This window comes from Hemicordylus capensis, chromosome 1 (assembly GCF_027244095.1).
Source record: "Hemicordylus capensis ecotype Gifberg chromosome 1, rHemCap1.1.pri, whole genome shotgun sequence".
Lineage (NCBI taxonomy): Eukaryota > Metazoa > Chordata > Lepidosauria > Squamata > Cordylidae > Hemicordylus > Hemicordylus capensis.
In genome coordinates this window covers 6057875-6072226 of record NC_069657.1, presented here as the reverse complement: position 1 = coordinate 6072226, position 14352 = coordinate 6057875, and the positions used below count along the sequence as shown (strand labels likewise).

General features: G+C 51.0%; 1 protein-coding gene across 5 annotated transcripts in view; it reads right to left on the bottom strand.

Moving 5' to 3' along the window:
• Nucleotides 1–14352, bottom strand: part of ERO1A (endoplasmic reticulum oxidoreductase 1 alpha) — a 49856-nt gene that overhangs the window by 27241 nt on the left and 8263 nt on the right. For 3 of the 5 annotated variants that reach the window (XM_053276002.1, XM_053275996.1, XM_053276020.1), the window contains exons 2-8: nt 12826–12942; nt 9498–9656; nt 9040–9123; nt 7297–7335; nt 5718–5794; nt 3676–3749; nt 791–911 (exon numbers count right to left, since the gene is read on the bottom strand). In XM_053276002.1, coding sequence (XP_053131977.1) covers nt 791–911; nt 3676–3749; nt 5718–5794; nt 7297–7335; nt 9040–9123; nt 9498–9656; nt 12826–12942 — 671 coding nt within the window. The remainder of the gene's footprint in view (nt 1–790; nt 912–3675; nt 3750–5717; nt 5795–7296; nt 7336–9039; nt 9124–9497; nt 9657–12825; nt 12943–14352) is intronic. The other 2 variants (XM_053276028.1, XM_053276012.1) reach the window with 1 other exon arrangement.

Sequence of the window (14352 nt, the reverse complement as noted above, 5' to 3'; positions counted from 1 at the left end):
AAACACAGGGATCACCCCAGAGCCCTCAGGGACCTGCCCGATCTGAACGCTTGCCCCAGAGTCCCCTCTGATGTCGCCAAGGATCCAGGAGCAAATCACCCCCTTATTCTGGGGCTGGCCAAATCAGAGGCAGACTGACCCGGCATCTCATGAAGCCGGAGCAAAGCTGGCAGCAGAGGCCTGCGGTGTGGGGTTCCAGCAGGTGCCCAACTTGGCTGTCTAGGTGGGACTGATAAGAAGGCACGTTCTTCAGACTGGCCAACGGTTTTCCAAGCACTTCACATTCTACCTCTTGTCATCATTCTTGCAGTGACCTAGTAAAGCAGGTCTGCAGCGTTTCCACCTGCCCTGCACACAATATTGCAGACAGGCAGAATGGGGGCTGGGAGACCCGGCTGTGGCTAGAACCCTCTAGCACAGGGTTTCTTAAGCTTGGGCCCCCAGATGTGGATGGACTACAACTCCCATCATCCCCAGCCACAATGGACATGGCTGGGGATGGTGGGAGTTGTAGTCCATCAACCTCTGGAGGCCCAAGGTTAAGAAACCCTGCGCTAGCAAGCTCATCATGTCTCTGGCAGGACTGGAGCGAGAGGCAGGAGGATCCACGGCTCAGTCGCTTTGCCTCTACGCTGCGGCAGCTCCCTGCCGGCCAAGGGCTTGGTTGTGGCTGAGGGAGGCTTTTGCCAAGAAGAACCCCGCGAAGAAGTCCCAGGTTTGCCCAACGATTCTCGATCCGAGGATGGATAAAGACATGCAGCCCAACAGCCTGGCCACGCAGGACACATACTTGAAACAGTTCTCTTCGTAAATGCTGTTCCAGATCTTCCAGGCTTCAGGCCCTTTGTAACCCGTGTAGCGCTCTGGATTGAGAAGCAAGTCGACGTACTCCGCCTCGGGCGAGTGGATATCTAGGAAGGAACGGTCTCCATGTTAAAGAGAGACAGGGGCCCCAACTCACACATCATGTTCATCGCAAGGACAAGCAGTGTACAGCGTATGCCCATACAGAACTGTCTGCGGGGACAGTTCATCGTGCACTATGTTCAGAGCAGGTCTGGCAGCCTCCTTCCTATCTGCCTCTGCCCAGATGCACTTTTAAAATGAATGCAGGTACAGACATTCACACAAAAACGTGTGCATGTGTACAGACACCTGTGTGTCAGTACAACATAATGTCTGAACAGCGCTAGAGAGAAGACCAGAATTTGCACAGCCTCAGACAGACCCCAACAGGTTCTCCCTAGCCAAGAAGCATCTTGCGCCTGAAACAACTTGAGCCAAGAGCCAAAGAGGTGAGCAGAAGCCCCACAGGATGTCGCTGGTGCAGGCTTCTTTATTCTCTTGGCTCGAGCATTGAATCGCTTGCTCTGTTGCTTTATCTGTTGCTGTTGATCAGCAATCAAAAAAAAAAAAATCTTCACAGCCACCTTAAAGAAAGCACAGACACGAGCTACAGGATGAGGCTCCTTGGAAGAGCTTCTGCTTTGCACGCAGAAGGTCTCGGGTTCAATCCCTGGCAGCATCTCCAGGGAGGACTGGGAGAGACGCCTGCCTGAAGAGTCTTGGAGAGCTGCTGCCAGTCAGTGTGGACCAGAGGTCGGCAGGGGCACCCTTCTCCCCCAGGCTTCTAGGTGGAGGTCCAGTCCCCCACACCCCCTGGGGACCTCGAATCCTCCCTTAAATGGCAGAGCATGACTGTGCTGAGGGCGGTGGCTGGGTGCTGCGGCTAGCCCCTGATGATCAACCCCGCCATGCGCAGCTGGGGGCTGAGTGCGGCCACCCACGGCCGCCTGCCATCTCCGCACTCAGTCGTGCGAGTGACTGAATGAGCCTCTCCGTCCCCCCCAAACAGCAAGAGTGAACCAGTTTTAAAGGCACTGAAAGGTGGCAGTGCGGGAGAAGGAGAGTTGCCATGTCCCCCGGAATTCCGGGTTTCACCTGGATTTTCAGCATCTCACCCAGATTTCTTAGCCCACTCCGATTCTCCCAGATTTCAGGTTTCATTTTTTAAAAAAGCTACGCTCTCGCCCTTGTAGAAGCAGAGTTATGGAGCAAAACCTGCAGTCACTGTTCTGCTCAGAAATTATTTTCCACCCAATTTACATAATATGCAAATTAGGCACCCGGCTTTGGAGAACAAGGATATGGCAACCCTAGGGAGAAGTTGCTGGAGAAGGCAGATTCCATTGCTAAAGAGATTGCTTTCGCTTTCTTCTCGGCACAGAAGAAACCTCACCCTCTCCTTCGCCTAAAGACCCTGCTCCTGCTGCCCCCCACCCTGCATTTTGTGCAGTTCTCCCCCTGGGGCTGTGTGCACCTCAAAAGCAAACCCTGCCTCCGTGGCCCGCCACCTCCTTTCCCAGGGCATGGGGTTTTGTTTAATTTATACTGCTTGGATCCTGCAAGTCACAGCGCCCCTACCTCACCAGACAGCTCAAGGAGATATGTGGGTGGGGAGGGGGCTGAATTGTGCCTAAATCGGGGGTGGGAAGGCAAGCTGGCAGCCAAGAGAAATGGCATCCTGTGTGCACAAAAGGTGCCTCTTGCTGCCAGACACTCCTCCAAATGGAGCTCGGTTGGCACACAATCCAGCTGAAATCAAATCCTGAGCAATTGAGGTATTTTAAATAAACAACCATTAGTGCCATTTCCGCCCCAAAGAGTTGCACTGCTCACCTGCCCTGCTGTATACCTCACACCTCCTCTTTCTCTTTCATAGAAACTAAAGGGCGCTGCTGCCTCCTCTCCAGGAAGCTCAACAAAAAACGGTGGGGGGGGGAAGACGGCAACAGATCGTGCATCATCACCGCCTTCGGACATGACATCTTCTCTTTGTCCCATATTATCTATTTTTTGTTTTTGTTGTTAAGGGTGGGCAGGATCCCCCAATGTGTGTGCACTTCATACACATGTTCCTGCCAGTGGTCCCTCTAATTTTCTTCATCTGTGTGCGGAATGAGTGTTGTTCTGGGCGGCAGGATCAAGGCCGTGTGTGCACACCATCTGCGTTCAGAGTGGGGCCTTCCTGATTCAACCCGAGTGGGATCTAAAATTTACTGAGTGGACATCCAAACAACTCGTGAGCGTGCACACGTGTGCACGCCTTAGAGGGAACACTGGTTCCTTCTCTAAGTCAGGACACTCTATGTGGTCCCCTCCTACACCTAATACTAGTTAGGGAAGCTGAAGCAATGAACACACAGATGCACGCAGCAATTCTAAAAATACCCCCCCCAAAAAAAAGTTTTCAGCTTTCCCTGAGCATGTTCTGGTGCAAAAAATAGTGCATTGTCACTTTCCTTGTGGCGGGGACAGTGGGAAGGCCTTTAAGTCCAGGCTCCAAAATTACCTAAGTGCACCCTTTGGGGGTAGGCCACGTTGGCTCTCCAACGACAACACCCATTAACCTCAGCCACAAATAAACCACAAATAAATTGTGGCTGGTGTGAGTGGAGGCCACGTGCACACCAGTATCGTGCTGGGAGAGAGTACTGCAGGCGCGCCAAGATAGCTGGGAGGAGCATCACTGGTTCAGGAAGAGGCCGTGAGGGAGCAAGCATGCACCTGCTCTCCTCCGTTTTAAAGGTGCAGGGGATGCGTTACAGATCGCCCATCAAATCGCAGTTCGTGCACGTCCCTAGTAGAAGGCAGCTTCATATGTTTCAACATTACCATCAACTTCGCAAAAGCTGTCCGAAGAATCATCATGCCGAGTCCACCGAAGCAGGGCCTGGACAGTCTCCTCACTGGAGAAAAAGGGAAAGAAGAGAATTGTTACTCAAGCAGCATGAGATGGCTGCATAGACCAAGGCAGAGGATGCCAGCCGAGGGGGCCCCAGAAGGCCATTGTGCTGGGGATGATGGGAGCTGTAGAGATGGAGGGAGAGGACTGAGGGAGCTCTCCCTCTTTCTCAGGAGAACGGGGGGCTAGGCAGTGAAATTGAAACTGACTGGCATGCGTTTGAGGGCAGACAGGAGACAGGCCTTCATGCAACACGTTGTGGTGAGACGTCTAGTTTTAAAAGGGAACAAATTAAACCAATTTGTGGGAGGAGAGGCCACAGGTATTTAGAAACATAGGAAGCTGCCTTATACCGAGTCAGACCCTTGGTCCATCTAGCTCAGTATTGTCTACCCAGACTGGCAGCAGCTTCTCCAAGGCTGCAGGCAGGAGTCTCTCTCAGCCCGATCTTGGAGATGCTGCCAGGGAAGGAACTTGGAACCTAGATGCTCTTCCCAGAGCGGCTCCATCCCCTGAGAGGAATATCGTACAGTGCTCACACTTCTAGTCTCCCATTCAAATGCAAACCAAGATGGATCCTGCTTAGCAGAGGGGACAATTCCTGCTCCTTCCCCAAGACCAGCTCTCCTCCCTTAGGTGGAGATCTCTTAGCCACTGATCTAAGTGGAACCTCCATGTTCAAAGGCAGTATACCTCTGAATAGCAGTTGCTGGAGAGCAAGCAATGAGGGTTGACTTTCATGCCCCACTTGTGGACTAGCCAGTGTGGCTAGCCAGTGTTGGAAACAAGGCTAAATGGGTCTGATCGTAGGAACATAGGAAGCTGCCATATACTGAGTCAGACCCTTGCTCCATCTCACTCAGTATTGTCTTCACAGACTGGCAGCGGCTTCTCCAAGGTTGCAGGCAGGAGTCTCTCTCAGCCCTATCTTGGAGATGCTGCCAGGGAGGGAACTTGGGATCTTTTGCTCTTCCCAGAGCGGCTCCATCCCCTAAGAGGGAAATCTCTTCCAGTGCTCACACATCAAGTCTCCCTTTCATTTGCAACCAGGGCGGACCCTGCTTAGCTAAGAGGACAAGTCCTGCTTGCTGCCACAAGACCAGCTCTCCTCTGCATGTGTTAGGATAGACAGCACGAACTAAGTGTACCGTCCCTAAACTGCCCTGAGCCATTTTTGGAAGGGCGGTATAGAAATCGAATAGATAATAAAGCCTACTGAGATCTCCCCTTCAAGAGGTCCACCAGCATATGCAGGGGGAGCACCCCTCTGTAAGCAACGACAGAGCTTGGCATGCCCGGGGCCAATTATACGAGCCACCCTGAAATATCCAAGCTATTCTCAGAACATCCACAGAAGCACTTGTAACGGGTTGGAGCAGCAGCAACCCACCCCCTGCCTGCCTGGGCCACAACTGCAACCCCTTCTCCTTCTCCTAGCACTTGATCACCATTTTAAGTTGCCTTATGGTTGACCACCCTGGCAGGCTTTGGCCCCACAAGGGAGTCTGAAAATCAAAACAAACCAAGAATTAAAAACACATCTGAAATGGCCAACGGCAATTTCTCCAAAAGGCTCTGGAAAGGGGGTCTCGGAGGGGAAAGGCCCCAAATCATATCTGCGCCTGTGGCCACAGCATGTGGAGAAAGAAGTCTGTGGAAACACAACGTCTTCACTTGTGGGCAAAGAGGCCCCTTTTTAAAGTGGTGATTCTCTTTATTCAGCATGGGGAAGTGCAACTGGCCCTTTCCACCCCCAGCACAGCATCCCTTCAGTGGCTGTGGCTGGTGTCTGTCTTCCATTTCTTTTTAGATTGTGAGCCCTTTGGGGACAGGGAACCATCTTATTTATTTATTTATCCCTCCATGTAAACCACTTTGGAAACTTTTGTTGAAAAGCGGTATATGAATATTGGTTGTTGTCCTGCCTAAAAGGCCACCCCAATTTATCCAGATGAAGAAGAAGAAAAATCACCTCAAAGATTCATCAACGGCCCCAAGTCTCTCTGCTTCTTCACAGTCCGCAGCAAAGGTGTTGGCTGCTCTCGAATACTGTGAAATGAGACCAGAAGCTGCAGAACTCATGAGATGAGAAGCTCAGCATCCCAGGGTCAGCAACCAACCGCCTCCAACCCAAACGAGGCCCAAGGAAAGGGACCAGCTGGCCAACAGACCACTGGAGAAGGCGCCTCTCCCCAACAAGGCCACCAACAGCACCACCCAAAACTCACTGCCCTGGCGTGCTGCTTTTTCCAAAAGAAGGGGACGGATGCACTATGTTCACCCACAGCTTCAGGCAGAACCTGGGAGTGACGGGGAATGCCTGGGTGGCTGCTAGCCCACTGCAACAGCTCATGACTCAAGGAGTCATTTCTCCTTGTTTTGAATGGCAGGGAATCTAGAGGCACTTGGGTGCTCTGAAACGAGTGCAGCTAAAGCAGAAACAACCAACCCGAGGCTCTCCAGCTGTTATTAGATCGCAACTCCCATCATCCCCAGTTGCTGGGGATGATGGGAGTTGTAGTCCAAATACAGCTGGAGTGCCACACTTGAGCAAAGGAGTCTCTTAATAACAGGATTCTACACAAGTGAGTCTTCTCAGAAGGGATGCAGGGCGCTGCCTTATGCGGAGATGGAAGTTTGGGATGGTAGGCAAGTTTGAAAAATAAAGACAATAAACATGTTATACTCCATCCTGAGTCTTTGCAACGGGATATAAATATAAGTCAGCATAAGCCAGCAAACTTGGACTTCGTTCTCACCGAAGTCTGGGCCATATCATTTCAAACTCCTCAATACACCCCAAAAATTCCTTCCACACAGAATACTATCCCACCAGGGCGGAACATAAGAACAGCCCTGCTGGATCAGGCCCAAGGAGGCCCATCTAGTCCAGCATCCTGTTTCACACAGTAGCCCACCAGATGCTGCTGGAAGCCCACAGGCACGAGTTGAGAGCATGCCCTCTCTCCTGCTGTTACTCCCCTGCAACTGGTACTCAGAGGCATCCTCCTATTTTTGAGGCTAGAGGTGGCCTGTAGCCCTCTGACTAGTAGCCATTGATGGACCTCTCGTCCATGAAATTATCCAAACCCCTCTTAAAGCCATCCAGGTTGTTGGCTGTCACCACATCTCGTGGAAGAGAATTCAACAAGTGGATTATGCGTTATGTGAAAAAGTACCTCCGTTTGTTGGTCCTAGATTTCCTGGCAATCCATTTCATGGGATGACCCCTGGTTCTAGCGTTATGGGAGAGGGAGAAGAATTTCTCTCTCTCTCCACTTTCTCCAAACCATGCATGATTTTATAGACCTCTATCATGCTTCCCCGCAGTCGTCTTTTTTCTAAATGAAATAGCCCAAGGTGTTGTAGCCTTTGCGCCCAACATCTAGCCTTCTGTGTGCAGGGAATTCTCTTTGTCGGGAGGAGCATTTCACCCTGTGAGCCCCCACTTCCAGCCCAGCAATGGCTTGGCCACCTCCCTCAGGACTAGGCCCTAGCCTGGACCACGGCAGCTCCACATTAGGTTGGACCTGCACTCTGCCGTGACTTACCTTGCAGCTCTCCGTTCTAATTCCGCAAGGGACCTCATCCTGAAAAGAGAGATTGCAAGATGAGATTGCAAGGCTGCCCGTTCCATTTCACTAGTTTTCCAGTCCTCCTATTCTCTAGTTGGCAACCCATGGGGGTGGGCAGGGGGCTCTGGAAAAGGAATGCAAGGTGACCGGTCACGATAAGAGGACGGAGCCATAGAGCTGCTGCTTTACATGCAGAAGGTCTCAGGTCCGATCCCTTGGGAACCCCTGTTCTAGACAATCATCATTCTACAACGGAGAGTACCCAGCCTGCAAGGCAAACATCAGGGGTTGGCATGGTAGGAAAACAGCCAAGGGGCCCAGGGATCTCAGAAGGGCCCACTTACGTAGGAACAAAGGATGCTGCCTTATACAGAGTCAGACCCTTGGTCCACCTAGCTCAGTGCTGTCTACACTGACTGGCAGCAGCTCTCCAAGGCTGCAGGCGGGGGGCCTTTCCCAGCCCTCCCTGGAGATGCTGCCAGGGATTGAACCTGGGACCTTCTGCATGCCAGGCAGGGGCTCTCCCCCAGCCCCAAAGACCACCTCCGTGACCATCATGCCCTGGTGATGATGAAGCAACTCTCTCCACTGAGAGCTTCATTCAGTCATTGCAGATGGAATGGCAGGGAGGAGGGAAACAGAAGCGTTCCTCCAGAGCTGTCACAGGGGCCTCCCCAGTAAAGTGCCCATGGGGAGGGGGGCACCAAGAGGAAAGAGGAGAGCTGGCCTTGTGGTAGCAAGCATGACTTGCCCCCTAAGCTAAGCGGGGTCCACCCTGCTTGCCTATGAATGGGAGACTAGAAGTTTGAGCACTGTAAAATATTCCCCTTAGTAGGGGATGGGGCCGCTCTGGGAAGAGCATCAGAAGGTTCCACGTTCCCTCCCTGGCAGCATCTCCAAGAGAGGGCTGAGAGAGACTCCTGCCTGCAACCTTGGAGAAGCTGCTGCCAGTCTGTGAAGACAATACTGAGCTAGACGGACCAATGGTCTGACTCAGTATATGGCAGCTTCCTGTGTTCCTACGAAAGAGCAACCGAGTATAAGGGTTTTGCGCTCCTTTCCGCCCTGGTGATGGCAGAAACACAAGGACAAACACTCAAGTCGGAAGGAGCCCACCATGTGGGCATCAGGCCAAGGAGGCCATTTCACCAAGGAGCAGCAGCCAGAATTGGAGAAGCGCCCGAGACTGCTTGGAATGCAAAACAAAGAAGAGTGCCAGCGTTGGTTGCACTTGTTAGAAGTGAAGGACTCCACGCTGCCTCATGCCTCAGTGACAGAGGGGGACAGACTAGTGAGTCAGAGGGCTAGAGGTCAAGACATTGGTCATCCCTTCTCTACTGCTCTGACACTATCCCTTTGGTATGTAGATTGCTATTCTTAGGGACTTCCTTCCTTCCTGCCACTTCCTCTTTCTTTTCTTCTCCCTTGCAACACACATGTTCCTCTCTCCTTGCACTATGTGTACAGAGATGCAGAAACCATCCCTCTGCATCCAGCTAGCTAGCTAGAATAGAGATCCTATTTCTGCACTTTACTATCTAGAATGGAGTTCACTAATAAAGACTCCTTATATTGATTTGAAACTATGAACTGGCTCCAAGCTTCTTTTGCTCTCAGCATACACGCATCCCTGGGCAGACTCCGCTGTGTTTTGCCTCTGTGCACTCTGCTGTATTAGAAGGGTATCTCTTACCAGAGAGAATTCCCAACAGCACTTACCGAATGGCACGGCTTGACGGCACAGTCTCGAATGCCACAGTGGCTGTTGTCATTCCAGAAAGGGCAAGGCTTCTTCAGGTTCACCTGGAGGCAGGCGGGGGGGGGGGGTGTTACTGAAGTGCAGACAGAGAGAGAAAAAGACCGAGTGGGGGAATACTGCAGGGGGAGGGTGGCTTAATCAGGCTCTTAATTAATATTGCTTTAATGCTGTTTTTAAAGATTGTTTTAAAAATTTCAAATTGTTGTCATGTTTTAAACTGTTTGTTTATTTATTTAACTAATGTTTTACTTTTTGTGTTTTTATTTTGTTGTAAACCGCCCAGAGACGTAAGTTTGGGGTGGTATAAAAATATGTTAAATACATACATACATAATCCCTCCACACCCCTCACCACCACCCCAGACCACCCCCTGAAGCTGCTAATAGCCAAGCGTCAAGCAACACTGGCTCCGCTCACCAGCCAGACAAAACCTTCACTAGTCAGAGGATTCTTCGAGCGATGACAGTACACACTTGCTACCGGGTGTCCCTCCTGTGCCTGCCCGTTTCTCTGCTGGGACTTTCTTCTCTCGCTGCTGCTGCTGCTGCCTGCTCCTAGCATCTGCTCCTCTCTCTCCTGAGCCGATTTGAAAACGAGCACAGGAACAGTCATTCACACAGATATATGCACGAGTGTACAGACATCTGTACACTTGTACCACGTGATGTCTGAATAAGGCTCCTGTCTGCAACTGCCCTTATTCGGAAGGAGAGAGAGAAAGAGAGAGAGACACTTCTTCATATATATCCCAAACTCCTCCTGCCTGCTCCCCACCCTGCTCTTTCTTTCCCTTGAAACAGGCCATCCACCCTCTGTCCCAAGGAAAGGACACCTATTCCATACTACATTGTGTTCCAACAAATCCAGCTCCTTCGGCACATAACAGTGTGTTTGGCAGGAAGGCACCTACTACCATTAACACCTCTCTGCGTCTCTCGCACTCAAAACGTAGACGGGGTGTGTGCAGGAACTCCCCAGGCGCGGCAGCCACCCTTTTCCCCTGCCCAGTCCAGCTCGGCTGGGACTCTGTGCCTGCTCCAGCCGCCTCCTGCCCGCTGCCCTCCCTCCCCTGAAGCTCACAATGGGCCCCACTATTCCTCCCCCCTGCACTTCCCTCCATCCATTCATCCGTCAGGCTCACCTCTCTGACTGCGGCAGGGCCCCGCCCTCCACACTGCTGAGCGTCCTCCTCTGCCCCTTTCCCCTCCACCGCCCCTTCCTCCGAGGCCTCCTTCCAAATCTCGCCTGCCCTCCGCGCATGAAGCTCTTCAGCGGCAGCCATGCAACACAACCCCCGGCGTGCTCTCCTGATGCTCGCAGCCCCGTGGCATCGGCAGGTGCTTTAATGTGAGTTCCTGCTGATCCGCCAGCACCAGCCACACCGCTGGAGTGAGGACATGCAGGGGGCTTGGGCAGGTGCGAGGAGAGGGACCGCTGAGCGTGGGAGGAGGCTCTGAGCTTCATCCAGCACTTCCACTTGCCTGGCCTCATTCTGCACTCGTCGTGGGCGAGCAGACGAGTGTGTTTCTCAAGCCCTGCTAATAGTGGGGGGGGGGGTGTAGCATGGGAATCATGGACATACACAACCTATGCCTGAATGTTGTCCCCTGCAGAGCTAATCAGGGGGGCTTACATTTGCAGGTGTGTGTGGGGGAAAAGAGATTTGGATCAGGTCTGCAGCGCAGGAAGAAAGAGCGAGACCCTCCCCCACTCACCGCCCCAAATCCAAACTAGTCTCACACAGCTCCCTTTTGAAAAACATCAGGAGTTTCAAGCATGGCACTCAGAACCTACCTAAGACAGACCCACACGGAGCAGATCCGGCAGCAGAGATCACAGAGAAGCTGAGGGAGCATTTGGAGCAACACTAGAGCAACATTGAGCTCAAGGGGAACATGGCAAGGTGTGCACACAGGCAGCCCCCGCCCCCCTTCAGCACCTGTCCATCAGCAAGGAGGCTCCCCAGGCCCACCCTAAGCCGGGCCTGGAGACTTCTGGTCTGGGATGCAGCAGAACATGAACAAAGGGTCACTTCAAGCTCAAGGAGCTTACGCTTGTGGCTCTTTGGGGCAGGGACTTGCCCTCTTTATAAAAGCGCTTGCACCACAACAGCACAATATAATATATACCATCTTTTATTATATGTATTTATGACTCACTTTTTGTTCAATATGAGCTCCCAAAGCAGTGCACAATTAATATTCATCAGCAGGCACTAGATAATGCAATAGAATTACATGGGGGTGTACCTATATAATGGGGTGAAGGAGGAATAGGTTTGCATGTCATGATTCCAGCTGCATGTTCTCGTTTGTATTCCGAGTTCTTCTTGCCTTCACCTGCTTGGCTAGTTTACTACTTCAGTCCATTTTTAACTAAAGCTAGTTGCTGAATCATGGGGAAAGCTGTAAATCCGTGTTCTGACTATCACAGAGGGATGTACAGCTCTGTTATTTCTGCACAATAAAAGGAATACCCTGGATCCTGCCCAAAGCCGAAGTTAGTCTTGATTAATGATGCTTAGTCATAGCTAACTTAGTCTGGATCTACCCTAGGACTTGGGAGACCCTGATTCAAATCCCCACCCATCCATGAAACTCAGTGGGTGATCCTAGGCCAGTCTCTCTCTCTTTCTCTCAACCTACCCTACCTTACAGGGTTGTTGTGAGGATAAAAACAGGCACATGCCAATTACCCTGAGTTCCTTGGAAAACAAGCAAGATCAAAATGTATATAATAATATTATCTAGTCTAGGGGTTCCCAACCTGTGGTACTCCAGATGCTGATGTTCCAGACAATGTCCCCATTAATTGTACCTGGGGATGATGGGGGTTGTGGTACTCCAGATGTTAATGAACTACAACTCCCATCATCCCCAGCTACAATAAATTGGAGTACTAGCATCTGGAGTACCGCAGGTTGGGAACCCCTGATCTAACCAGATTCAGACATTACATGATACTTGCATCCAGATGTCTGTACAATCACACATGTATTTGTGTGAATGACTGTTCCTGCATTCATTTTAAAAGTGAACTTGGATACAAGTCTCTCAAATACATAGTACAGAAAGGAGGTGTACTGCTGTACCTGTGTTCAGCATAATGTACAGACAACTGTACCTGTGTGCACCTGTGTTCAGCATAATGTACAAACAACTGTACCTGTGTGCAAATCTGTATTTGTGTGTACATTCTACTCAGATTGTATGAGTGTTGAGCATAATGTGTGAACCAGAGATGACATCTATATCTATACCTATACCTCTCTACGGTGTACCCATCGCTAATCTCATGCGTGGCAGCTCTCATGGGAGTTTGCAAGCAAGCTGGCAGCAGGGGGAGAGGAAAGCGGTGGACAAGGTGGGGAACAAAACAGCAGAGGGGGGACGGCAGCAGCATGGGGAGGGGGAGAAAGCGGCAGTGGCCGGGGGGTGGGGAGAAAGCCACGGCCAGCGGGCAGGGAAGAGAACAGTGGCCAGCGGGTGGGGGAAACTAAAGGCACAGATGCTCTGCGCCCGGCCCAGCTACTTTTATATATTTCTCCCACTTACAAGCAGTGAAAGGAAAGTTTCAGAAGTTATTTCCAATAACAATGTCATGCTAACCACATTTTCTCTCTCATTTGACTCATAAGAAAAATATTGCCGGGGGAGTGCGGCTCTTCTAGAAATTGCGAAGAATGTTTTTGAAAAAAGTTAGGGAAAGGGTTGCCAGGAATGGTGAATAAAAATATGAAAGTTACCTTGTAGTATCTGAAATAGTCACTTCCAAGGAGCTGCTGGAGTCGGGGGAAAACTTTGTAGTTGTAGGCGTCAATAGTCTCAACATCACAAGTGCAATCGTCTAAATAACCAGTGACCTAGGGAAGAAATGTGCAATTATAATTCAAAAAGCAGCCGAATAATTAGGGTACATTTAACAACAACATAATTAGCCTTGATAAAGGGCTTTAGAATGTTTAAAGCACTTACATACATTAGCGGCATAATCCTTACAAAAACGCTGTAAGGAGCAAATTACACATTACCCACAGATACGTAGGCATAAAACCCTGACATTTTACTTTTTAAATAAGAGGAGCTGGAGAGGCTGCAATCTCTCCAGTGACAAGGAGTGGTGACGAGGGAAAGGGTTAACCTGGGTTTCTCAACCTTGGAGCTCCAGATGTCGTTGGGACTAAAACTCTCACCATCCCCAGCTGCAATGGCCAAAGGTGTGACCATGCAGGGAATTATAATCCAACATCATCTGAGGACCCAAGCGTGAGAACCCCCAGTTATTCTTCCATTCAAAATTACCCCTCCCCAAACTGCTTCCACCTGCTCCAGAGGAAAAAGGATAGATGCACCTATATCTTTCACCCAGCCTGTGGAGTAGGGATGGGCACCATCAGCAGTTCGAGCACTTTTTGGGAAATCCGAACAGCAACTTTAAGAAAAAGGTGAACAGGTGTTTACTTGCACACCGTCACCCTATTCAGCTTCCTGCTATGCTAGCGCGCCTCTCAGTAACCCCCTGCACAGTGCCAGCATGCACATGGCATCCCCGCACACCCAGGCACCATTTGCATAGTGAGCAACACCATGCTGGCCATGCAAATGATGCCCATCCCAGCACAGGGGCACGCTCTCCCAGCAGGAAGCTGAATGGAGCGGCGGAGAGCAGGTAGAGACCGGCTCTCCCTTTTCTCCAAGTTCTCGTTCAGATTTCCCCAAAAGTGCTCAAACTGCAGTTCATGCACATCCTAACTGGGGAGAGGAATTCTCTCCCCAGAGCATTCTGAGGAGCAAGTCAGCGCTGCAACAGTCCCTTCACACCTGCCCATCATCAACCTGGATACCGGCTAACACAGAGAGCAGTAAGCCACACACCCAAGAGGGACACAGACTTGCTGGCTACACAGCAGTCCACTCCAACACTGCTCCTGGCAAAGGTGCAGAAGGCTCCGTGCCAACCGGGCTCTGTGTCACTGCTGCTGCACCCAACTCCATGATGTAGTTGCAGGCGTTATTGGCACAGGGTGGAGGGGACTCCCGTGCAGCCCGCAAGCCTGCATTCCTCTTGGGTGCATGGCTCACTGCCCTGTATGCAAACCATCAGCTCAGAGTGTCACTCTGACACAAATGTGTGAACTGGTTTCAAGAACAAAAGGAGACTGATAGGAAAATCACTTTTAATATGATCAATATTCCCTCTAACAGGGATTCCCAGATGTTGTTGACTACAACTTCCAGAACAACTGTTTGTATTTCTTAAAGACGCTTGGCCC